This window comes from Chanos chanos, chromosome 1 (genome assembly GCF_902362185.1).
Source record: "Chanos chanos chromosome 1, fChaCha1.1, whole genome shotgun sequence".
NCBI classification, from domain to species: domain Eukaryota; kingdom Metazoa; phylum Chordata; class Actinopteri; order Gonorynchiformes; family Chanidae; genus Chanos; species Chanos chanos.
The window spans coordinates 35,543,995-35,570,508 of NC_044495.1; the positions used below are offsets into that span (position 1 = coordinate 35,543,995).

The 26,514-nt window shown below is 41.7% G+C and overlaps 2 protein-coding genes across 5 annotated transcripts in view; both read right to left on the reverse strand.

Annotated features, from left to right (window-relative positions):
* The window catches only part of st7 (suppression of tumorigenicity 7), a 28,338-nt gene extending 16,297 nt beyond the window's left edge, over positions 1–12,041 (reverse strand). For 2 of the 4 annotated variants that reach the window (XM_030768334.1, XM_030768326.1), the window contains exons 1-2: positions 11,891–12,008; positions 2,608–2,643 (exon numbers count right to left, since the gene is read on the reverse strand). In XM_030768334.1, coding sequence (XP_030624194.1) covers positions 2,608–2,643; positions 11,891–11,951 — 97 coding nt within the window. In that variant the 5' untranslated portion in view covers positions 11,952–12,008. Of the gene's footprint in view, positions 1–2,607; positions 2,644–11,890 lie in introns of all 4 variants that reach the window. The other 2 variants (XM_030768343.1, XM_030768318.1) reach the window with 1 other exon arrangement.
* A 494-nt stretch (positions 12,042–12,535) lies between these two features.
* Positions 12,536–25,312, reverse strand: LOC115807904 (F-actin-capping protein subunit alpha-2). Its single transcript, XM_030769108.1, has 10 exons — positions 25,273–25,312; positions 19,654–19,717; positions 18,595–18,646; positions 18,365–18,428; positions 18,028–18,234; positions 17,576–17,655; positions 16,328–16,406; positions 16,139–16,210; positions 15,754–15,816; positions 12,536–13,559 (listed from the first exon to the last, which is right to left on the reverse strand). The coding sequence occupies exons 1-10, from the start codon at positions 25,309–25,311 to the stop codon at positions 13,419–13,421; spliced, it is 861 nt and encodes a 286-aa protein (XP_030624968.1). The 5' UTR covers position 25,312; the 3' UTR covers positions 12,536–13,418.
* Positions 25,313–26,514: the final 1,202 nt, after the last annotated feature.

A 26,514-nucleotide genomic window follows, 5' to 3' on the forward strand; every position in this document is an offset into this window, starting at 1 on the left:
ATCTGTGTAATTCTGGTTAGTTCCATTAAAACAATGATGACAAAAAGACATATTTTAATGTTTTAAAACGACATTTTAGCAAAGCATTGGTATTACTCTTTTCTTTATTTCTGGTCTTGTCCTTATTTCAGTATGCTAGTCATTTTGGAGGTGACATGTTTTCCTTTTTGATTTTTCACTGATTTTTCGGTAACTCCTGCGTTCTATAAAAACTTTTAAAAGGCACTGCTGTGTGATGGTTGGCAACTTTAATCAAACTTCCGCTAACAAAGACCTCCACAAAACAACTTGGTGATTATGCCACATCCCTACAGACCCATTCAACAGTAACAGACAATGAAGAGCAAGAGCGAGAGGCCTTTCATTTCACAGCTTGCGGATGAGGAACAGGAATTAGTTCTTTCGGTCTTTTCATTAATCCACATTAATTCATTCCTGAAAAAGAAAACATACTCTCAAAAAGGCTATAATGTCTGTTATTAAAAAAAAAAAAGATAATAGGAATACAAGTTATCAGGACAACATCTAGCTTTTAACTAAACGCATGCTTTGTAACAGCGTGCACATTTGGAATTCGCTCGGGATAGGATAATCTGCTAATCTAATAAACGCAAATGTTGCAGGAGAATAATTGGATACACACTGAAGTATTGCCTTTGTGTAGATAAACAATCAATGGGACCGGTCAGGCCATCTGGGGTCGTGACCTCTTGACTGTAGAGGCAAACGTGGTCAACCCCCCATTGTAAACATATCGTCATACACACAATCACTGCTGCAGACACACTCCCAGGAAGAAGCCTTTGCTCAGGCAGACAAAGCATCATTAACTAAATCATCACTAGATATTCACCTTAATTAGACGGCATCTATCTTTCAGGGAAAAAAGGTCTTTTGTTTTGTGTAGGAATACACACCAGCAGCAAATCGTACACAAACCGTCAATAACTCGATGATGAATGACGGCTTTCAGCGCTCCAAATCACCATCCACTAAAGTCTGCAATAAGCAAGGTGGTGAAATGGAGATTTTACACTAGCTAAAACCTGTTTTCAGCAAAATGCCTGAACCTTACATAATAACGCAGTATTGATCAGATGCATAATCGTCTCCATGCAGTATGTTTGGACCCTACACACCTGCACTATTCAGAGTTGGGAAGACTAGACGATTCTGTATGAAAAGGCTGTTTGTTCTGATAAAGGCTAAATCAGCCATTCTACCGCTGCTTTTCTAATGCCTCTGTGCCGTGAATCTTGGCATGATATTCGAGTCTTACCCTACTCACAATCCAGAGCAAAGATGCATAAACTAGAGGGCTTGTTAAGTCACAGGGTTTTGTTAAGCAAACAAAAACAGCCCCCCCACCCCCCACCCACACACACAAACAAAAACAAAAAACAAACCTCAGCAAACTTCAGCATCAAAATGAACTGCTTTAACAAGGCAATGATCCTAAAATAAAAGCTGTATTTTATATCGGAAGTATGAAAAGCAAGCAGCAGGACTTGTAAAGTGTCACCATAAAACAGTTCACTGCTCACTTAATGAAGGATCTCTGATTTACGCCACATTTCAACTGTACAGTAGAATCCTACGCGACTCATAAAAGCGGGCTCTGGAGCATACATTAAACGACACTGCATATGAGCTCGAGCCCCTCGCCATTCTCCAGGGCTCAGTCAGTGCTCAGAGGATGGACGGAAGGACATGTGCTCTCAAATACACTTAACATCTATAGCAATTTGTGGAATCAGAGCTGAACTGAACTCAGCTGAACATTATTATCATCGTCTGCACGGCGGTAAGTGCACCGTTTCCCCAGCGCTGGGGCCGCTCTTCTCACACTGACTGATGTAGCCAAATAGCAACAGTCCCACTGCAGATAAGCGCATGTGTCAAAGTTCCCAGATCCTAAACAAAACAAAAGAACACGGTGGGCCAGATGCTTCAGAGTCTGTGGCGATGACAGGTTGGTTAGCCTCTAGTGTTACCCACAGCAAAGTGGTGAAGGGAGAATCCACGGCGACAGCAGGCAGCGTACGGATGCTCATGGCATCACGAAAGCCCATCCATTAAAACGGCATGTACTAACACGTAGAGCAGGGCTGCTGCCGCCGGCACCGCTGCATCTTAGCCGTTCCCCGTGAAAGCCAGAGAAACAGGCCGAGAGATGCAGCTCAGCCATCACAAAGCACACAGGCTCAAAGACAGGGCAAACCGGAGGATGTTAGAACATCAGGAATTAAAGAGAGGGAGAGGGAGAGGGAGAGAGGGAGAGGGTGGTGATGGTGGTAGTGATGGGGAGGGGGAGCAGAAGGACGACAGCAGAAAGATGGATTTTTTTTTTTTTGTATTGCTAGCATCTACGATCGGCCCTTTTTTTTTTAGCAAAATGGTAGATCCCGCTGAGGATTTCCGTCACAAGGAAACATAAAGGAAATGTAAAGGGAGGGGAAAAAAACGAGGGAAAGGAAGTGAAAAAGACGTGAAGAAAACAAGCATAACAATGCAGTGGCCGTAAGCAGACACACGAGCACATGGACAGACGGACAAGTGAGGCCAGAGAGAGAGAGGAGGAGGAGGCCGGTGGATGAAGGTACTTACGCGAGGACTCTGTGCCGAACATGGCTGGGCTGGGAACTGCGATGGGGAGAGAGAGCGAGAGAGAGAGAGAGAGAGAGAGAGAAAGAGGGAGGGGGAGAGAAAGGGGGAGAGAGAGAGAGAGAAAGAGAGAGAGAGAGGAAGAAAAAGAGAGGGGGATGATGAGCAGGCAGCTACACAGCAGGGGTCATCAACACACACAATACAGCCAGCCAGTCAGCCAGTCCTGACTGTGGCACGGGGAGGCCAGCCGCTGCGCTCCTGCAAGCGCTGACAGCCCTCCTCTTCCTCCTCGTCCTCTTCCTCAGCAGCATAAAAAAAAACCCCAAACCCTCCACTCCACAACCCCCGTCAGCTCCAATCCAGCTGTACTCAGTACCGAACGGTCCACAGAAAACGGCTGTGTGTTTAGATCCACGGAATCCTAGACAGAATGGCAGCCCCGTCTCCACTCCTCTCCTCTCCCCTCCCTTCTCTCACGCTCTCTCTCCCTTTTCCTTCTTTTCCCCACCCCGCGATCGTTGCGATGGGCTCTGCGTGGCGGTGCAGAGGGCTGCCCGGAGGTGAAGCAGAAAGCAGATACCGCAATCCTTCGGCCGTGGCTGCTGCCCGGTAAAACAATAGCTACGCAAACAGTGAGTGACGTCAGGATCCTGCCAAAGACTGACTGCTGCTGCTGTTAGAGGGAGGGAGGGAGTGAGAGGAGAGGAGAGAGACGAGAGGGAGAAAGAGAGGAGGGGAGGGGGGCTAGAGCAGGAGTAGGAACAGACCAATCAAATGAGATTTTTTTTTTTATTATGGCCTCAATGCATGCACAAAAATGTGTGCATAGGTACACACACACGCGCGCACTCACACATGCACACATATACACAAACCTCCCCCAATGGGGAATATAGGCTTTTTGTGCATGGCAGCTCTGCAAATGAAAATAAATAAGAAGAATAACTCCAGAGATGGCTCTTGTCTGTCTATACATCAAAATACATAAACACAAAACATGAATACACCTGAAATACACATTATATATCTTAAATACAACATTATATGTCCACACAGTTATGAAACCTAATACTGATTACAGAATAAATTCAATTTAAATCACAAAAACAGACTGGAGCAGAGTAAACGCAATCTTATCCAACTACAACAGAATATGATAAACAATAGTGGAGGTCATCAAAACTCCTTTATAAAGCCACCAGTGTTAATGATGCTGAGAAGAGGTAAACATTCAGTGACATTAGCGGAGAGACAGGACAGAAGACCGGGCAGACAGACAGTCAGTCTGTATGACTGGGGCAAAGGGGAAGAGCACGCTCTGTTTCACCTCATGACCAGACCTGAGCGAGCAGATCCAGGTGTACAGCTAAAAAATAAATAAATTAAAAAAAAAAACCTGGTTGCCTCACGAGCATCTACGTTACAGATGTGACATACTTTGTTGTTACATAAACACAAATCAAACCTGTTTTTTTTTTTTCTTTTTTTTGGGGGAGAAGCTGCGAGACATACAGCGATCAGTGTGCTTAGACACCAATGAATCTCTGCTCTGTTCAGTCAACGCTTTGCTGTCTGTCTCTTTTGTCTCTCCCACGTTGCAGCTCCCCTCCTCGCTCCAAACTCTCGCCGCCTTTGTCCTTCAATCTGAAGCAGGCTCTTCTGCCCCCCCCCCCCCCTTCCTTCTCTCCATCCCTCCCCCAGTTAAAGACATCTCCTGGGGTCGTGTCAGAGGCACGTTAATTACACAGGGGCGCGCTCTCTCACCGAGACGCCGCGCCAGGGGAATGAGGGTGGAGGAGGGGGCTGTTATAACTGCCATTACCTCTTTCAGGGCCGCGCAGCCATCAACAACCACTTAAAGCTTTGCCAGGAAACAACAACAACAAAAAAAATGACCAGGGTAGGGCTTATAAAGACTTCATAAGAAAGAAGGATGAGGAGACAAATGAAACTTGGAAAGGAGAATTCATCTGCAATCGGTCTTACAGTGCATCTCAATTAAAACCCAACAGAAGTCGACGCGGCCAACTAGACAAATAAAAAAAACAGCTCTCATAGTCGCAGCAGGATCATTTTATGTGTGATAGATATTGTGCACACACTGTGCTTAACTGGCCTCTGTCTCTCATCACGTTTACGGCCTGGCCTGACAATATGAGTCTTGACTGAGTCCTTAGTGAACCTACTTTCCTAACGACCATCAAACAACATGTTGTGAAATGATAAGAAAATCATGGCTGTCAGAGGAAAACACTGGTAATCATGAGTTGTGTGCTCTTTCAGTGTTCCACTGATCTGACCAAACTAGATTTACAGACAAGGGGGTCCTGGGGCGGCACAGCCTCTCACCACGCCGACATGACATGCAGGGGCGTGTCCTGGGTTCGGTAACCGCAGTCCAAATCCCAGCTGCGCGACATTTGCCGGCTGCGGTCGGGAGTCCGAGAGAATGCGATCAATCGTGTCGCCTTGGACAGGCGTGGCAGGCGGGGTTGCCTCTGGAGTGACTGGCCTGTTTGGCGTCGTTTGATGGTCCTTAACAATTCGGAGTACCTTGAACGGTGCAGCGACTGGCTTTGCGTGCGTGGACCGTTAAAAACGCTTACAAAGTCTGTTGCGTGAAGAGGAGACTTGTGTAATCACATCTGACTGTATAACTACTAGGGAAGAAAAAAAGGGGGGAAAAAAACTGTCAAATGCCACTCAGATGAAGATACAGCGTCCCAAGATTCATAAACTACTCATTCCAGTGCAATGCCCCCAGTAATAAACACGAGTGTCAGCGAGGCAAGCCTATCATACTGGGTTGCCAGGCAACTGAAAATAAGCGTGAAACGAGTGAGGCCATCTCTCAGAGAGGGAAGTTAACTAGGAAGTAGAGATACGGGTGGACTGATTCTGTTCCTCAGGTGTATATAAGGATCAGGCTTCAGTAGAGGACTATGGGACACAGAAATCCACGTGTGTAGGTCTGATTCACAGACTGTACACATCATCAGCTTTAGTCAAAACACCAGGTCAGTTAAGGGAAAAATGACTATGATAGCTGTCTTTCCACACCAGATGGTGTGGAGACACGTTGAAAATCTGGAGTGTTTTAATTACAAGAGAAACTCTAGCTTCTAAGAGAAACACTATTATGTTTGTATGGTTCGGTGAGGGAGAGTGTTTTCTTTATGTTTTTGAGTGCTATTGTGTGGATGTGTGTACGACAGCAGTTGTGTGTTTTTGTCTTTGTGCATAGATTTCACCAGTCTAGTACAGACAATGGCTCTGCATTGCCTTTAACAAGCATCTATTTGGTCTTTCTCAAAGGCGTGAGCAAAAGTATTAAACCAGCACAAAGGAAGGTCAGGGAGGCTTTGATTGCCTACATGGGGTCACTGTTCAAATTCAGCAGCCTCCAACAAACTGGGTCAGGCCAAGAGCCCATCTATGCACGTGTGGCCATCTACTGGTCCACGACGATACAGCACCAGCATGCTTTGCATGAGTCTACTGGCTTTTTGTTTAGGGCAACTGTCATGTTGAATACCATCTAAACTTTTTTTTTCTTACAAGACAGTCTTTATGTCAGGGATTTTAAAATACATTTGATACAACAGCTCCAGTGTCTACCTGAACAGCCATGATTAGTTTTCTGTGATCACGGGAACATCAGAGAACTTTCTGAGGCTATGTATCCTACGCGTTTGTGTATAACCACCTTTGGTCCACATTCAGATATAACTGACAGTAAATATATAAATATGTGTGTGAGAGGAACTGCCAGGAAGTTATGGCATTACGAATGGGCCAGTCCTTCACCTTACACCTGCCTCAGTGGCAACACATGCACATTTCTAACACACCACTGGGCCTACAGCCCTCCTGCCTCTCGTGCTGGGTCCCAGTGAAGCATGAGTGTGGGAGACGGGAGAAGGGATGTGGGAGATGTCCACGGGTCAATTCCGAACAGACCACAGGAATGTCGGGAGCACTGGGAACAGCGTGCAGCGTGGATACGTCAAAGGGGCACGAAATGGAGAAAAGAACGTGTAAAAAGCAGAACTGTACGAGTTCAATGGCTAAAACAAACAAGAGTGCATGGCCAACAGAGCATGGAGAAACTGGCCACCCAGGCGGTGAGGGGACAGAACCCCTCCTGCATTCAGCTCCGTCACAGTCAAAGTCTCTGGGTGGGGGCATCCCTGGAGACCCAGCTGTCTGAGGTTTGTTGAGTGGGCGAGAGGGCTGTACCTTAACCTAAGCCAGTAGTGCACAGACCCAGGCTGTGGTGGTCATGCTGATAATGAGCATGGTTAGCAAGTATTGGCCTCTTTCTGTTAGAAAAACGTCTTCCCTTTCTTAATAACATGCATGCAGTACATCTGTGTCCCTCTAAACACATATTTAAATTACTTTTTTGAGTGCCATTTGCAGGTCTTTCTGGAGTCCCAGGCTGATTTTTAAACAGTTTTCCATTGATCATGTGTGTACAGTCCTCATAACCACAAAGAGGCGGGCGAACAATTACTCATAACCTCTAGGCTATATCTGCACTGTGAGCTACATCTGCAGCTTTGTTGATGCCAAATTCCATCTTGTTTGTTCAGTGAGTTGTTCTCTTATAACAGAGGATTTTACTTGTTGTGTTGTGTTGTTACTCTGACACATTTTTCTACTTTTACTGTCAAGGATCGGAACACGATCAGGCTCAGCGAGCCAGGTGCTAATCACCTCCCAACAGATTCTGGGAACTCACAGAGCAGCATACCAGTCTTTACATCTATGTAAACTCGCATGTGTGAAAACTGTCCAAATTAAGAAACCATAATTGTCAGTAGGTGAAAAGACATGGCCTGTGGCTGAGGAGAGATGAGGAGAAAGTGAAAGCATTATGACATTTCTGCCCAGAACGCTCCAATCAGTAGAGGGTGACAGCAGAGGGACAGGAATATTGACGCTGAGAGCCAAACCTGATCTGGACCAGGCCGGGACTCTCATATTACAGCTACCGTACACATTCTAAATTAAGGCCATTTGTGCCCCGCTGTTCTCCCGCTCAGCCACTGGTCTTTAAGGCTAAAGTGGCTTTACAAGGAAAAGGAACGTCACTGTAACATCTGGCTGAAAGAACGCAAGTGATTTAACCGTAAGAAGCATCAATCATGAACAGCCCATTTTTCATGCTTAACCCAATCTAGTAATCCGCCAAACTTTCAATCCATCAAAAGTCAACACTTACTTTATCACAAACGTAATAACAAAAATAACGATGAAAAAATCTTAAGAGCTATTGGGAGCTTCAGGTGGCTGAGTGTTGGTTCTTGTAGATAACAGACAACACACCAAAATTCTCTCCGAGTCGTCTTCCCTGGCAGATGGTGACAACAGCCATAGGGAATATCATCATGTACTTACCAAAAGAGAACAAAGGGTGACGTGAGTACTCTAATATGACTGTTTGCTTTGTACATTTTAGTATTACAGACACTGTAAAGTTGCCAGTTGTTTAATAGGCCTAAGTGTGTTCGTTACTGTTTGCCTTTTTTGGCCTTACTCATTTTCTGAGTAGATAAAAATCATTTTGGAAAAATGGTAGACTCAAATATGGCCAAAGATTGTACCTGCATTACAAACACAGGCTAATGGGTGGTGTCTATAACAACTGAAGCAAGAGAGAGCTCTAGACTACAACCAATTTGATCTGTTTTTCTCATCAATGCCACTACCAAATGTACTTCATCAAACCAGAAGAATGTCATTTTTTTTAAACTAACCTTTCTTTCCTCCCCAAACTTCACTATGTATATCGTATATTTTATCTTATATTAATAAAATTTAAGAAACTGAAAAAAATGTATGCAATTTATTTCCTTACTAGTCTTTATTCCTTAATTTGCAATAGACTGATTTGATTTCAAGTTTGATTTAATTCTGGGCAGATTCCTTGGTCCATGTCAGAGTATGAGAAAGTGTAACATATGGTCACTGAGAAGATCATATTCCTCTCAGTTTGTGACAATCTGAAAGCAGGTACCATGGTCATCACCCCCGTTTCAAATATAAACAGACCTTCACCAAACAGGAAATGAAACCCACCCTCAAGCTTGATTCTCATCATCACCCCTTTATCTTTTATCTTTTCTTTTAACCGCTGTCTTTTGGTTTCTGTGTTTCCTTTTTTCTATATGTCTGCACCAAGACTACCAAATGAAAATACTGCTTTTCATAGCTCTGTCACAGAAAACTGGCTCTCTCAACTTAAATAGCGAACCAATTAACAACAAAACCACAGTAGCCCATACGTCTGAAGTTCTGACTTTATACTTATAGTCAAAAGGTAACAGCAACCAAATACACCATTGATCTAATCCAAAAAATGTTGCTAATCACTTAGCATCTTGATAATAATGATGTTCCTCTGTGATGGGGACCCTGGATCCCGATATAAACGTAGGCTGTATGATTTGGTCTTTAAAGCACTCTGTAGCTGCATGCGAGTGGCTGAGGTCATAACCAACATTCCCTGGCTGGGCTGTTCTCACTCAGCCAGCTGGCTCTCTCAAAGAGCACATTCTTCCATCTGCTCCTTAGCAAACATACTACAGACAATCTGCTGTTCACCACAAACCTTCAAATACCAGCTTCAACGTGAAACGTCTAGAAAATCTTACCATTTCTCTCAAAGGGGAAAAAAAAAATATAACACTTCAGTTCCCTTTGGATTCACAACCAAAATGCAGTGAGACGTAGCCTTTGGTTGAACATTACTGTAGCAAATGAAACTTCCATGGCTCAGAAATGCACCCTCTTTTTTTTTTTTTTTTTTTTTTTTTTTTTTTTAAATCTCTACAAAGTGCCAACGCAATATTACATAACTGATATTTTTAAAAAGTCATTTTACTTCCTTTTCAATGTTGTTGTTTGTACTGCATCATAGAAACACTGAAAAAAAAATAAGTAGGATCTATGATACAAGCTATTTTGAGTTAATTCAACTCACACTGGCAGGAGGATGACTGAGTAAGGCATTATTCAACTCAGTCGGCTGAAGAAAGCAGTTAATATCTGAATATGTCTGCAAACTCATGTCTAAAATAAAGGGTGAAAATCCCCTTCCTGCAACCCATGCATTTAAAATAGAAGGGAAGGATCTTTATGTTTTGTGTTGGCATTGAGGAGATGTAGTTTTCAAGAATGTCCATAGGTTGTCCTCAATAACATTATTTTACACAATATACTCACCACAATAGTTTTTAATCATTATTCTAGCTCCTACACTGTTACTTATTATTACTGTTACCTTGCTTTGCTTTCTTTTACCGTCTTCAGCTACCCATCCATTCACTGACTCACACTATTACATCTTTAATTGCACTCCACACTGTTTGTTTAACAAATGCACCCCTCCATCCATCCACACAATCTATTATTACCATAACCACTATCTCCAAACAGAACTCTGACAATAAACAGAAAGAACTATGACAGCAAATCCATTACTATGGATTTACATAATGTTATTACTGCTAAGCAACCCCAGCCCTGCGTTTATGCACTCCACTCTAGCCATATTACCAATTGCTAATGCTACTATCTACTAATACTACACCAATTACTAATCACTACTCATGCCTACAACTCTTAACACGAATAACACCATTATTACTACTGTGAAGCGTTGAGATGCTTACATATAGTACAGGCTTTGAGCCAACTTTAACTTTTCTAGTTCTATTTAATTCATATTTTTAGGGCAGGTTTATATCTTATAACAAACTAACTACAGTTAATTTGGTATAAGTTAGGTACTGTATCAAATCAGATTTGATTCAAACCACAAATTTGTTTTGTAGTCGAACTGTTTTCTTACTTTCTTACTTTGACCTCTTTTACTAGACAAGCAAGAATTCATCCCTTTGTTTCACGTTAGTGCCAATGCAGTGACGTGGGCAATGTGTCTTCATTCATTATTGAATTACGACCATTGTCAAAAGTCAAACCGACTCAAAAAGCTCGGAAAAACACAATGTCCGAGTTGCTCCAGCCAATCTAGAATATCCACTTGCTGAGGTCATAACACGATCCTCTGACTGCATGAAGAGTACACAATGTGTCGCAGCAAGATACAATGGAAGCATCGGTTATGTTGCTCTTATATTAAGTTATATCTGTGCATCTCAAAGCAATTATGTTCAATTTCACGAATTTTGAAAGTTTTGGAAGTGAAACTCTCAATGTAAAACCAATCCTGCAACACAGATATTGAACAGAGAAAACTTAACATTTGACTATAAGGGGTCTTCCAATGGGACTTAACAACAACATAAACACCAGGAGTGTATGTATATTAAAATTCTTAGACAAACATTTGTTTGTTCGCTGCTGACAAAGAATGACCCTTCTTTGGAATACAGAGCAACAATAGTGCAGTTTCTTAGTACTTATTTTCATCCAAACACGTTGTTGTACTTACTAAATGTACACCATGACAATCAGCAGACAGCAGGCTACAATCATATCACTAATAACAAAGGGTAACCTCCTCTGCAAATGTCATGCTGTCAGCCCCGAAAGAGAGAAGCAAGGGGTTTACGATCATTGTAGTTGCAAACAAGGAACCTACAACGCATACGTTAGGGGGTGATAAGCTAATGTCACAATAGCTTCTCCTTTGCGGGTTCATCTTTCGTTTGCGTTTTCTCACCAGTTTACATGAAAGGGTATTTTTTCACTTATTTCAACTTCCGAATCTAGCGCTGACTTGACAAACTTATGGTGGCATTCATTTTTGTTAAACAGAAAAAATGCTGATCAGCAGGAAGTTTGGCTGTTGGCATGTTTTTGGAATTACTCTGCCAACAGCATAATATTTAAATCAGCACGAGACGGTATACATTCTGCTCTCCAAATTCTAAAGCTAACTCATCGTTGTTAGCTACCTAGTTAGCATTAGGTAGCTTAAGCAAACCTGAGTTAACTATCAAGAGCCACAACTTTTAACTCTGAGGCAGTACAACAAACAGATATCTGTTTTGCAACTGTGTAACACAATCATTTGAAAGAAGTCACTTGCTCCTGTAATCAGCTCTCAACTCTGATTTAATCTTTTTTATTTTACGGCAAAAGTACATAGAACGCTAATAAGTTACTGCATGTACTACATTATTAGGATGAGAGCGAGTACTGTGGCTAGTGTAGACGTGTCTGTAGCCAGTTAGCCTTGTTAGCTCCTTAGCAAGATCCCCAATCTACAAGTTGTTGTAAACAGTAACTAAGTCAAACTTCAAAGGCTCACCTGCAGTCAGACTGTCGGTATATCTAAATGGCACTCGTAGAATGTACACCAAAAACAGCATAACAAAGAACCACACCGTCCAGAAATAAGTCCAAGACCAGACGACACACGACTTCAGTTGTTCTATGAAGCCAGCTCCATCATCAGCCATGATACTGCAGACTACCGCCTCCAGTGTATTGTGGGATAATTCGTGACTGGCTGTTTCCATTTCATCTGGTGCACAATTAATTATTAGAGAAATGTGGTTTCAGATCAGATTATGCACAGCTTTGTATAGTTCATGACTTTTAAATTATTCGTGACTAAAAGATATTTTAGACTGAGCGGTTTGTGGTGTGCATAGGTGCTATTTACATCTCGTCCAGTGAAGTCTTTATTCAGTCTTTTCTTTTAATGACCCCCCCCCCCCCGCCAGGGCCAGGAGACAACATACAGGATCATCTCAAAATACCTTCAAACATCACTCCTGTGCAGTGGTCAAGAGACTGAGTGTGCAGTGAGTGTGAGGCGACACTAATAAGAACCACGGCTGGCATGATCATATTGTGAGAGTTTTGCGCTGTTTTACTTTGTGTGCAAAAAATGTGAAATAAATCAACATGAGAGAGTTTGTAGAAAATTTGTCATTTAATGCAACATAAACTGTGACTGAATTACAGTTTTCTCAAAGAAAGAAATCACCAAACCATCAGACAAGATGTTTAATACAGGTATATATTACAATATGCCATGATACAGTTATGTCTGCTTTGATTTAAAAAAAAAGACCTTGCAAAGAGTGAGACAGTAATTCTCTTATCAACTAACCACCTCAGTTTGTTGGGTAGCAACTAAAGACTCGTGTTAATGAGGCTTGTTCAGATTCTGTACGAGGACTACGAGTGGAAGAAGCCCTGGGGAATCTTGATAGAAGGATTTAGTTGCTAGCATTATGAATGTTGAGGTGACTGGCAAGTCATGAAGGATATCAACAGCAGGGACAAAAGCATTCTGAGTGGTCAACAGGAGTGACTGCAATAGATATTACAAACATACAAGCTCGAGAATGCAAGAATGCTGTTTTCTTTCTTTCTTTCTTTTTTTTAAACTGAGGGATCATTTACAATACATTTTGCCCCTTCTGCATAATTCAGTGAGTGGGACAGTATATTTTCATTAAAACGCTTTTTTTTTGTGCTCGGTAAGTGTGGACTTCTAGTCACAAGATTACTGATGCATGTGAATAATTAATTTTTAATTTCTTTTTTTCCTTCTTTTTTTTTAAATTGTCGACAACTTAGCCCTACGACACACCTCTCTCACCAGTCAGCTTTTCCAACTTGGACATAAGATGATCCAAACATGATTATATTACTATATCGAGTTTTTGTTTTAATGACATTTTATATAAAAGTCTTAATAAAAGTAGACATCTTACATGTAATGGTTTTACATTGTTCTGTGAGACCAAACTGCTGTTTCTGCTTTTTGGATTGACCTAATTTTTACAAAGACGATACAACAATCCAGTCATGCAATGTTGGCTTTATGCGTTTTGCATCTCTTTCCCTATCTTATAGCTGAGGATCTTGTTCCAGTCAATCTTGGTGCGCGTTACGGGAAGCTGTCGGCGTAAGGCTTTGAAGGTAGTGTCGGACATGGTCTGGTAATTTTCAGAGATGGCATTCTGCAAAAGGAAGAGAAGATAAGTGATATTGGTGAAGCACTGGAATATCAGTTATTTGTCCATTAATCAGTTTAATGGGTGATGAGATTTCGCCGTTTGTGACTGTAGCTACTTCTGGTCTGTGACTTTTTGATTCCTCTTGACCAGGCTGCCATATGGTCTTGCCTTACAGACTCACTGCCAAGTCAGTACAATCTCTGCAATGCTGTGCCAGTCAGAATGACATTACTTGTGAGCTACTTGTTAAAAAGAGACATGCAAGTGCTCCTTTTTGCCATCTGTTAGTTCAGAGGCAAGTACAGTTTTCAGTACTACCTATCTAGCCTGCGTGTTTAATTTTGATTGGTTTCTGAATGTCAACAATTTTTTGATAAATGTTCAACCTCAGTTTTTTAATGTGATGTAACAAGAAATGAGAAGTTATTTCTTATCTACGCCAAAGCTAGTATAGCATAGAAAGTAATGCTGCGGTACTATTCACTTGATAAAGAGATTTTTGAGGAAAGAATTGAAAGAATGCTAAAGCAATGCACCATGTGACTGTGTATCTGCTGCGATGAATACAGCTGACTGACACCCATCCTAGTCTGCAAATCCTGTGAGTCAAGACATAGCAATGGCTGTGGTGTTGATCGCAGGATAATAGCTTTTAAACTTCTACAAACTGATACTCAAACGTCTTCACAAGAATCTAATTCTGAATTTTTAAACTTTGGTATGGAAGAAATAACTAAAAGAATGACTTTCCTCCCAAAGTATTTTAAAAAGTAGTTTAATTATTTTTAAAACGCAAATAGCTCTATTTACTAGGACAGGTCTGTCAGCGTGGTCTTGACAAGTCATCAGTGTGTCACCTAACAGCACAGCGTGTCACCTAACCAAACACACTGTGCGGCTCTAGCTGACTGGTGTCACTCTGCAACGCTAAGCTAATCGTGGTGAGAAAGATGCATCAGAAAGAGCATGTGCAGGCCTCACTCATCTACTCATCTCCAGTGAAGTGACTGCTGTTACAGAGACAGACTTATGACGGTTAATGGGTTATAAGCTAGATAACTTCTGTGGCGTGTTTTTTTTTTTTTACCACAGTGAGCGCTTTCACAGGAACTGATCATGCAGCTGTATGACCTATTAAAGACAACCATTAGTGATAAAGGACAAACTATAGGTAGAAGAGACAGAATTAGAAAGGTAAACATAAAAAAAAAAAAAGTGTCTTGTTTTTCAGACCCGATTCCCTTACTGTGACTGCATTATTTGACCAGTGGTTAAAATATCAATCAGACTAAGTTTTTAAAACAACCAAATACTGCCTCAAAACCCAACACCCAGAGTCAGTACACATCTGAGAGACGCCAACTGCTTGATGAATAGCGAGAAAGGGCAGATGCATTGGTGAGGAAGTGATACTGAAGTTTCAGAAAGAAGAAGCTGTTATCAGGCCTTGACCTCATAACCTCTGACTTTGGACTTGTGCACCCTAGCCCATGCACTACAGCGACAGAATTCAGGTTGCAGGGAACAAAAGAGATACAAGTAGTTTACATGTCAATTTACATTTCCCAAAATGATTTTATGATTTTTCTATTAAGCTATTCATGCTAACACAAATATCATGTAACAATATTGAATTTGAACAGATACCTGTGATACAAAGTCCTTTGCTAGAGTATAAGGTTTAAATTCAACTCTGAAAACTGCTGCAGAGCTAAGGCATCTATTTTCAGAGTTTCAATATCAACAGTGTTAATTTGTCACACAAACACATATGTATTCCCCAGTGTTTTTTTTTTTTTTGCTCAAATTCTCTTCAGCGCTCCATAAGCATGTCATTTTGCTTTCTTTTCATATTTTATGGGGAGAAAATGGGGTGATGTGATGCCAAACTCAGATGGATAAGTAAACCTTTAAAAATTTAATATGGTCTAACAGGTGCCTGATAGTCCAGAGCTCTACAATAAACAAGCACTAAACTCTGTATATTAGACTGAATACACTGCCACCTTGAGGTGAAATTATGTTCTGATACAATGGAACGACAGTTCCAAAAAAGAGTACTAGCGGTAGAAGAAAAAGAAAAGGAGGAAGAGGAAGATGTGTTCCGGAAGCTTCTCTGCTTGGTCCCATAATAACTGTGAATCTGGATCTTGTGGGAAAGTTCAGAGCGCACAGTGCAGACGGTAATAAAGCTCACCTGGTAGTCATTCTCAGCTGCCTCCACCATCTTGATGAATTCCTTTGCAGTTTGTGCTTCATTCTGCCAAAGCAAACAACACATGAGACCACCAGAGCTCACTCACGTAGCTGCTTTTTCTTCTTTTCTTTTTTTTAAGAGACTTAAATCAGCAGTTAAACAATGACCTAATGACATTGACAGAACAACAACATCAGCAAGACATGTGCTGCAAATTCAAGGACGGTTCAACAAATACTGGAGCATCTTAAGAGTTAAATTATCTTCACGAAGAGCACTGAGATCATTTACCAGAACATGCAAATTAAGTGTCTAAATTTAACATACACAAAAAATTAATCACTCCACCCACACACAAACTCAGGACAGATAATTATGGACTTACGGAAATGGACATGGACTCGTGAACATCTTTGTGGCTCACCAGTTGAACATTACCATCCTCGTAGTAATGAACCTAGAGCAGATAAACACCCATAGAGATGGGAATACGGTCCGTGAGGCACCAGTGCTTGAATGAGAGCAAACGATAAGCACAAATACAGAAAAGCACACTGCAGTCTTTGACTCACACCTGGATTTTCATAATACCAGCCACTTGAGTGGTGGAAGGAGTGATGGCGAATTTCCACTCTGATCTCCAGCGTCCATTCCTGTGGAACAAACAGGCACACAAACACGGAAAAGTCAAATACATGCTTCTTAAGGGAGCTCTGAAGTGCTCTAGAGCTGTGAGAGCTGGGCACTGTTCCGAACATCTTTCCATTTGGAGCGTTTTTTGATGAACAGCATTTACCAAGAGATGACCCGTGGCAGTGTTCTTTCTCACAAATGACAGGGCTTGTTAGGGTCTGTTTATGGCATTCTTTTGCCAAAGGAAGCAACACACTCATGGTAGCAGTCCGGGTTCTGGCATAGACCTCGGACACAGAACCCAGCAAAACGTACCCTTCAGAGAAGATAACAGCACCACTCACCCTATTTCCCTAACTGGTATATTTAATGAAACAACAGTACACAGATCCCAACATTTCAGCTGAGACTCTGAGTTCTGTGGTAAGCCAGAGCTCACTGGCTGCTTTAAGTGGATGTCAGTTATGCCTAAGTCACTCCAAAACTCAGCCTGTGCAATCTGCTCTGTCGCTGTTTTTTTTTTTTCTTTTGTGTAATAAAAGCAAATGACTGAGATATCATGTACAAATGTGTTAAGTCTGAGAAATGTCTGAACCAAACAAAGTGAAGGAATGGGTGGCCTTATTTCCATGGTAACACAGCAGAGAAAACCAATTATAATAACTACTGTGTGCAGGTCTAAAAAAAAAAACAAAAATACTAAACAGCGAGAATAGGTAGGCGTTTATTGTAACATCACAAAGTATACCATGGAAACAGTTTAGAGACTGACACTCAGGGAGACAGTTTAGAGACTGACGCTCAGGGAGACAGTTTAGAGACTGACGCTCAGGGAGACAGTTTAGAGACTGACGCTCAGGGAGACAGTTTAGGGACTGACGCTCAGGGAGACAGTTTAGGGACTGACGCTCAGGGAGACAGTTTAGAGACTGACGCTCAGGGAGACAGTTTAGAGACTGACGCTCAGGGAGACAGTTTAGGGACTGACGCTCAGGGAGACAGTTTAGGGACTGACGCTCACGGAGACAGTTTAGGGACTGACGCTCACGGAGACAGTTTAGGGACTGACGCTCACGGAGACAGTTTAGGGACTGATGCTCACGGAGACAGTTTAGAGACTGACGCTCACAGAGACAGTTTAGAGACTGACACTCACAGAGACAGTTTAGACACAAATGTTCAAACCTACCAGAAGTTTTTTGGTTGAAACTGATGGCACTCAATGCAAACAATGATGGTTTGCTGCCCATCAATGGTTTTTCCATAAACCTAAGGCCAAACACATATTTTCCAAGTTAAAACTGCAATCAAACATTTAATCAGACCGCATATATGCAATTAGACTTTTTCATTCCTGTCTTGAACTGTTTAGGGGTTTTTTTGCACGTCATCTTTGGTGGCCAGTTCTAGCTACATGTCCAATTCTACCTGTAAACTGGAACACTGCGGTACCAATACACTGCTAAACCCACAGACAGAATCACCTATTCCAGTTTCACAGAGCAGTGTCAGGTATACAGGTTAATGAAAAAACCTTCGACAGAAACATAGACCAAAGCGTTGACACTGGTCTTGACTGAAGTGTGATTCTACTGATTTTGCTGGTGTGTCTGATTGTGTGGATGATGAGGGGGTACTCACAGTGGACACCCCGTTAGGGTAGTGCTCCTTGACATAGTTTCTCACGGCAGTATCCAGAACACTTCTCCAGCCCTCAATGGATCCATCTGTATCGTGAGGTCGTGGGTCGCTCGCCTCCTTGCGCAGATGGTCAAACTTAAAGGAGATTTTGTTTTTGGGGTCCAAGAGTCTACCGTTGCCAAGGTCACCGTGCTCTGTGATTAAGACCTGAAGACAGCGATGAAACGGAGAAGTACAAATGGAAAATCTGAATGGAAATGCAACGGGGACGTGCTGATCATGCTTTTCTCACAGGTTTTGTCCTTCAGTGTTCAGCAGACAGTTTAACTGATCTCACCTGGTCTTCATATCCATCGATTTTCACAGGGGTAAACTGATCCAAGTTATACTGTGCAAATGCGCTACAGAAACACAGAGGGATAGAGTTATTCATCATTAATAATAATGTCACCCTTTTCACATGATGAATAAGCCACTGTATGACATCAGGTCACTGTAATCAAACGCCAAAAGGCCAGTAAAGGCTAAAAACTAACAACTGTGGTAAAACGTCACAAATACACTTACTGTGCAGCACCCTCCCTGAGAAGATTGTCATTATTGAGAAGCAGTCGCACATCTGGTGGGAAGAAAGAAAACAAAACAAAAAATAAATAAATAAACAAGAAAGTATGAGCCCACATTCATACAGACAGACACCCCCCCCCCCAAAAAAAAGTCATGAAAACAAGAGAGAACAGACGTAATAAGCAGACATAAAACATATGTCGAAATCCAAAAGGAGATGAAAAAAGGAGAGTGGTACAGGCTGGTATAAACGGGGATGAGAAGGGGGTATGGTGGCTGTGATAAGAAGGATGAGCCTTTGCCAGACTTAGTCCTCAGAGATGACGCTAATCTCTGCATAAGGATTAGCATCATAATTTCCCTGAAGGCTTTAGGATTCCCTGAGAGATCCTCCTAGTGCTGGCTGTCTGCTAATTTCACATTCCCTTGTCCTTGTCCCTCAGTGGAAGAGTTCAGGGACTCTAGTGAAATGGTTATTACATGTGCTAGCTGGTAACTATTTTTAGGAGCGTCCGTGTCAAGACACCCTGAGCTGTGAGTTTGTGTGCGCCTTAATTACATTACAGCTACTTTCTGTGCTTAAGCAAACTTAACACAGCAATCCCCAATGATTACAACAATGCATAAATACAATATTTTTATTCTCCTTATTATGTATATCAAACTGTTTACAACATAACATGGCATTATATGGCAATTTCCAAACATGTAACTCTCAAAGGCAGGCTAGCATATAGCTCCCAGTGACATTTGTGGTGTGGGTCAAACTGCAGAATGTGTGGTTTCTGATATGGTTATCTCGTATGAGAGCTCACAGGTAACATCCTCTTTTTAATATGAGTAACTGAGAGAAACACAGACAGCTGTAGCGCTTTATTCATGTTCTAAGAGGTCGGTATGGGAAAGCACATGACACGTTTCTATCACATTGCACCGATAAAAATGGCACGCATGAGCTAAATGTGAAATATGTGAAATACACCCATTCTGTTGAGAAGGTGAGACGTGTGGCTCTCTACCAATCAAACAGTCTGCTTCGTGTTGCTGGGCGTCCCTTACCGTTGAAAACTTCGTTGAACTCTCCAGGTGGAGCGTGGATGATAAAATTGGCAGCTATACGCACCTGTAAGAGAACAATTAGACTGTTTTAAGGGTCACAGACACAAACCATAATATCTGTAATATTAATAATATAAACACCATTTCACCTAAACAAAAAGGATTTATCTTAATCGTAACATCTTATTCACGTCCGTATGACAGAAGTGATGCGCAGGGCAGGAAACAGACCTAAGACTGTGCACTACAAACTGTGTAGCACATGTCTGTGGCCTGACCTGAGTGCAAGGGAGCTCCACACTATGTAGGTAATAGTCATGTATGACCTGTTAAAAAGCTATGGCCTAGAATTTACAGGCTTTTGTAAAGGTCAGGCTTAAATTGTGAAGCAGCAATGCTGAAAAAGAGGTTACATCAAGACATTTACCCTATTAGCACTTGTTCCAAAGGCCTACGCTACCGTGTTTTAATGTTGGCTACTGCCTTTTTCACAATTACAAATTAACACAGACCTTTGTACTCATTGCTTATTACGATTCAGCCCAAATATAAACAAATAAACTGTGTGTGGTTTTGTTGATTGTCTATTCACACACAAATAAAGCACTGTTGCACCTGCAAAACCCTGCAGGTGCATGTGTGTGCTGGAGTTGGAAGCATTATACTGATAACATTTTCTCAGTTGAGGGTTAGGAGGAAAACAGGTTTGCGTATAAATCCAAACAAACCTCGAGCGCGCCTATAAAACAGAAGTGTTTGTTACAGAAACTGTTTGAATTAGGATTCAAGTTTATCTAAAGTTACTGAGAGGCTCATGACGTTTCAGAGGATTTCCAGCGAACATACGACATCCGTTTGAAGTGAAACGGAACCACTTAGTCATAAAGTGCTGCATCGTAAGCTTTGTCAACAAACAGCCGAGCACACAGCTGATCCGATGTAACAGTGAAAGTACTGCTTTCTGGGCTTGTCGCACGACTAAGAGAGGGGCAACAACTTCCCATTTGAACAAAATAACCATAAGATTCAAAACAAAATGAATGCCACAAAAAAAAAAAATGACGAACAAGTCTACGGTAATCTGACACATTCTATCTTCTCTTGGAGATTCAAAAGAAAAGTTAGAAGATGAATCCTGATGTGAGATTTGTTTTTTGTTTTTTTTTTTTCCCTTCACAAGCTACTGTTTTACCAGAGGGGAGTCACACTGTAGACATATCACTTAATTTTGCTGCTTTGACTGCTCATCTAATTGAGGGACAACACTATCACCAATGACAGACCCAGGTCTACTTAAAAACATTCAATCAGCTGCTTTACTGCTGTATCTCTTTTTGCTCTTTGCTGCTTTGAGCACTTCCTGTTCTGTGGTCACAAGTGGGGAACTCACTCTGCCCCCTCCCACTGCAACATCTCTCATGACCATAAATGGTAAGAAAATAAGGTGGTGGAAGGGATCCTTGTGGTACCCCCTCACACAGCCAGACACCCCCCCCTCCACCCCCGTGGGACAGATAAGCTGATGCAGAAGGCAAGGGGTAGAGAGGATGCCACCAAAAGAGCTGCAAAAACAACATCTCCCTGTGGCCTCCATTAGAGAGACCTCTGGTGTTTCCCCATTGGCACAGATTGATTTGACTTAATGACTGATGATGTGGGAAAAGAGAGGCAAACAGCTGTGTGGTTGAGAGTGTGTGAGTGTGTGTGCGTGCGCGCATGTATACATGTGCACCTCATGGGACTAGCGAGTGTGCGTCAAGGACAAATCCCTCAGGAAACATTACTAGGACCGCTTGCTGAGTTTTGTGAGAAATAAAAAGCACTCACATATACACGCACATACAAAATGTAAAAGACAACTGTTACATGTTCTCTTATGTACTATCGGAGTCTTTGCTCTGTTCTATGACTACACAACCACATTACAAGATACTGCGAGAAGTAAAAGCAGAACTCATTCGTCAATGGACTGCAGCTTGTGGGGCTGTTCAATTATATTGTTATAATGCTCTTGTGCTATTTAACACAAATGTGTGAATACAGGGGTTTCTTCCATTGCTTAAGTCTGAATGATGTGTGTCTGTATGACGTAGGACAGCCATTAAGTCTGAATGATGTGTGTCTGTATGCCAGACTGTCATTAACTACTGACCTCACTTATACATCCTTTTTCCAACAAGTAGTCTACCTTCTAAAACTAGGCAGCTTTGGACCTGGGAGGGATGCTCCAGTATGTCCTAGGCAATCTGACCATTGCTAGTAAATGAGCTTTAGGTTGAGATGATGAAATGTTTTTGTGATGTTAAATGCTCTTACAAAAGCAGTGTCTACATCTTCACTCTGGGGTTTGATGCCAAAAGATTGCTCCAAATATGGCAATACATCATGAACATTGATTTCCACAAAGTTGTCTTAAATGTACAAAACCCGCATTATTGGATTAAAAGTCATTTCTTTCAATTCTATCACTAGAAGCTGAATGCTTTATTGTCCAGCTGAAGCCTGGGATGACATAAGCTACTCATTATTCATTGAGCGACATGTCAGCAGCGTGAAAATGTTGGGACGCCTGTCAGAGATGCTCTGGTTATAACTAAATGGCTGTTTGGAATGCAAGGCTACTCAAGCCCAAAGTGGCAGCAGAGTGAAACATTCGATGCCCTGCCGCAAGTTTCTGCTTGCAAATCATGAGCCATCTCAGATGCAGAACAACTGAAAATCCTGCAAATTCACACCCACAATTCAAGCACAATGCATCTGATATATTTTTTCCACCACTGTTCATCTTGTCCTCTTGCATCTGCATTGAATGATAACTGATGCATGCCATGTCCATTCCAACGTTAGCAGAAAAGATCTTTGTTTCAGTATCTGACAATGTGTGGTAAGGTGCCAGTTTAGGGTACTGATACTGCAGCCATGTGTTTTTACTCAACATTCTGCTCAGTTTCACAGATTAGAACACAAAGTGTAACAGAACCTCCTCCCTGCCTGTGCAGTCTCTGCACAGTCAAAACACCGGCTGAGTGGTTTCTCTCTGTATGCCTACATACACCCAGACAAAAAGGCTGTCTCCCCTTAAAGACAGCGAGGCTGATTTCAGCCTCTGGCCTCATAACGCACCAGTAAATACACCAGTAAACACACTATCCCTCCACAAATAAAAGAGTCTTGTCTTGGTCACAGAAGAAGAAATATCGTGATATCACATTTTCTCCCTGAGTTACACGCTTAGACAAAACACTGCTATTCAGTGGAGCATAACTATCTGTAAAGGCTGTAAGCAACACATCTCTTTTAGACATCCTAGTCTACAACTTACAAGATCTTTAAAGGTGGATCGGTATTTAAAGTCTGACTTTGTACTGTTGGCCAAAAGGTTACCTACAGCAACTTCAGAACACAGATCAAGTATGTGCAGAGAGATGAGAAAGTTAACTGTGTATGGCCTAGAAACTATGATGTCAAATTTCTATTTGCAATTTATTCTGAATCCAACAGAGAATGGCATTTTTCAGGGCACAGGCCACATATTTGTTGAATGTAAATGTTGGAGCATTTCATCAAAATCGTAGGATATACAATTACACCTACGTGTGTAAGGAGGCTCAGTCACTCAGCTCACAATGCTTTGTCACTGCTCTTCATTTCTCTCCATGTAATATGCTTGCTTGAATAATTGTCAGTAGTAACTTAATTTCATTCTAAACTGAGTGCAAAAATGTCACCCCTTTTCATTCATCTAAACAAAGTTAATCCAGAGAAATGTGGCTAAAGCTTAATATCAGTGATTACATTACAACAGGGATTCATATGTTTTGCCATTCAAAATTGGAAAGTAACTACTGCACAACGTAAAGCGGCCTGAAACACAAAAGTTCTCGGAAATATCATTTCCTCTTACCCTTTGACGGGTAAGAGCGAAACACAACACCGCTACGTTTCAGTACACAAAAGTTAAACAGAGACTGGCCATTTTGTTGCAAATTCAACTATTAGCTGCAAACTGAGAGCTCAGGACATAACATCAGCTGGCAGTACTGAGGACCGTCAGAGGCCTCAATGTTACAGGAGACTGTTAAAAAATAACGTCCCTCTTGTCTGTGGCACGCGTTAAATACCTTAGCTACATTCGTTTAAACTTCACTATCAGAGAGGCACAGCTTTACTTACAAATGAAAAATTAAAAAAATCTGACGTAGTAGGTATTAAAAAAAAAAAGAGATTTCTCTGTTTGCCAGATAAGCTGCAGGTAGGCATAAAGTGAAAAGCGAGAACTGGACAAGAGGAGAGTTTCTGTTCCACTGTCCTGGCTTCGCCGAGTATTGGTTTAAATAATTGTCACAGTAACTGACCCCATGCCCATCTTTTATGGGGAGTTTGTGCATTGTTGATTGATTATCTATGATTTAATTATAGTTTTATCTAAAGGGAGATGGGACAATATATTTTCTTTGCAGTGCAATGCAATATCATTGTATAGTCTTAGAGCACATGTACAGTTAAAAGAGTATCATTTTTCAAAGGAGATATAGATGAGTTAACGGTGCATCACAGTGTCCAGAGTCATTGGAAAAAAGTTTAACATCGTGCTGAATTCAAATTTATTTACAGAGGGGCGTATCAAAGGACATGTATCAAAATGAAATCTACTATATTTCGATGTAATGTGATGCGCTATGGAAAGAAAGGCGTAACAGTCTACGACTGTTTCACAACATTATGGTACGTTTTTCCGCCCCACTAATTTAAACTGAGGAACTCAACTCTGTGGACCTCGAAGAAACAGCCACACCCGTTAGCGAAGCGACAGTCAAAAACTCCCCAACTACTGCCAAAAGACCTAGCCTAGAGCGTGACGCTGAATAATGTCATTATGTGAATAATCCAGACTTAATGTCTGAACAGTATGAAACATAAACTGACAAATGAAGTAGAGGTAAATCGTCAAGAAAATACGTCAATACATTATACGGTCTGTGTAGGACCAAGTGCTTGAGTTAGCAAGTTGGTTACTTTTCCACTTGGTCCAAACCAAAAAAAAAGGGAGAGAGAGAGAGGGAGAAAGGAAGAAAAATATTTTGTGATAGGTCCAGGGACTTCTGGTCTGCTGACCAAGAGATTCACTGAAATACATCGTAACTGTTCTGCAGTCTTTACATGTCTTCCGTGTTCACTGTCACTGCAAACCATGCACGAGAAGGCGTGTATGCCGCTTGGAAGCCGAAATCAACAGCTCGCGCTAGCACGCTCCAATGCTAATGCCCATAACATCTTGCGTTTGCTAGGACGCACAATAAAAACAGTCAGTAGTAATCTATTTCAAGTTCTAGGTGATGTGTGTTTGGGAGAGGAGAGCTACAAACAGTCCAGTTCTTATTTTAGCGTTAGGACCGTACAAGGACTCCCCATTTAAGAATCGCAAATGGGCGGAAGTTGGGTTGAGACGCTGAGCTAAAAATAATAGAATATGGCTACAAAATCGAACGCCTATAGAACACCGATCAGTGGAAGACTTTAGAAAATATTGTTTGGTCATTACTAAGATATCCCCACCATTTCCCTCACATATTGCTTCAGTCTACTATATGCAATTACTAACATATTGCATGAACCTACCTTCTCTTCGTCGGATAACTGCTCCTCATGATCCGCCATCTTTCAGCTCGCTTGAGGCGACTCTGACGTCAGCAGTATGGGTGGATTCCGATATTGAACCTTGCAGTATGCGGACCAACCCCAGGAATCCATCCAGACCCGGAGACGGTGAATAAACTAATGACAGGAGTTGACCAAATGCTCACAGTACTTTACCTTTTTGAAATGTATCATTACTTCGATTACTTAGGTCAAAAGAACATATTCAAAGATTCATTTCAATATGCATCACAGCATGAGTCAACACCCGGCTACCATGACCTATGATTGGAGTGTATTAAGTTATCATGTGCAAAGAATCAACTGGTACAGGACTGGAACAGCTTGTGATAAGTAGTTCCTCCACAGGTAGCCAACAAAAACAAATTAGTGTCAGTAGTGGATCTTACTGGGGTAGGACGCCTGGGATTAGCAGCTGCAGACTTTTGGGACAGCAAGACATGCTGTTTCACCTTTGATAAAACTAGATGAGTGACAGTTTGTGCTTGTCTCACTAGGAAGTGTTTGACTGAACAGGCCAAAAAAGGCATCTGAAAAGGCATCCCTCCTGAGGATGTATGCAATGTATCCAATAAGTATGCAATGCAAGGCTGTAAGATGTTCCTTCCTCCACTAATAATATGGTTGCCCAAATAGGGCTGCCACACCCTCACGCTAATCTTTTCCTTCCTCTTGTCCTGCATGTGGTCCTTCAGACTTAAGTAGCATGCTTGGTCAAGTCAGGAGCATCTGGAAACTCCCTCTGTGCTGGTCTGACTAATGCAAAGCTGGAAAGTGAACTGGAAATGCTGGATGACTTGGCATTAAATTCCCAAATAGATGTTTCTGAAATGTCAAATAAAGACCTTTTTTCTAGTCAGCCTAAGTTCTTCCACGTCATATAATCTGAATGATACTGTTCTTATTTTTTCTCAGAAGACGTGGAACAAAGCAACATTGTTTAGCATTTGTGTTTAAGACAGAACCTGAAGTAATTTTCACTCAGTAAGCCTGCAGAGGTCACGCACTGATTCACTTGCTGAATTTAAAGATTTACACAGATAAGTAAATGTTTAATATTAGTGTACGGAAATAATGTATCAGAAAATGCACTAATGATTTCATTGCAAAAAAGTAAGCATTATAGACCCAAATGAGAAACAGGATGGATTTCCCCTTTGATGAAGCTCATATAGGAGGCTGCCCAGGTTAGGAAGCTGCTAG

Coding starts and splice junctions, on each gene's coding strand:
- LOC115807904 (XM_030769108.1), bottom strand. CDS start 25,311: ATGGCGGATCATGAGGAGCAGTTATCCGACGAAGAGAAG. Junction 18,235..18,364: donor TCGATGGATATGAAGACCAG/GTGAGATCAGTT, acceptor CGCTGTCTTCAG/GTCTTAATCACAGAGCACGG. Junction 17,656..18,027: donor ACCCTAACGGGGTGTCCACT/GTGAGTACCCCC, acceptor GTTTGGCCTTAG/GTTTATGGAAAAACCATTGA.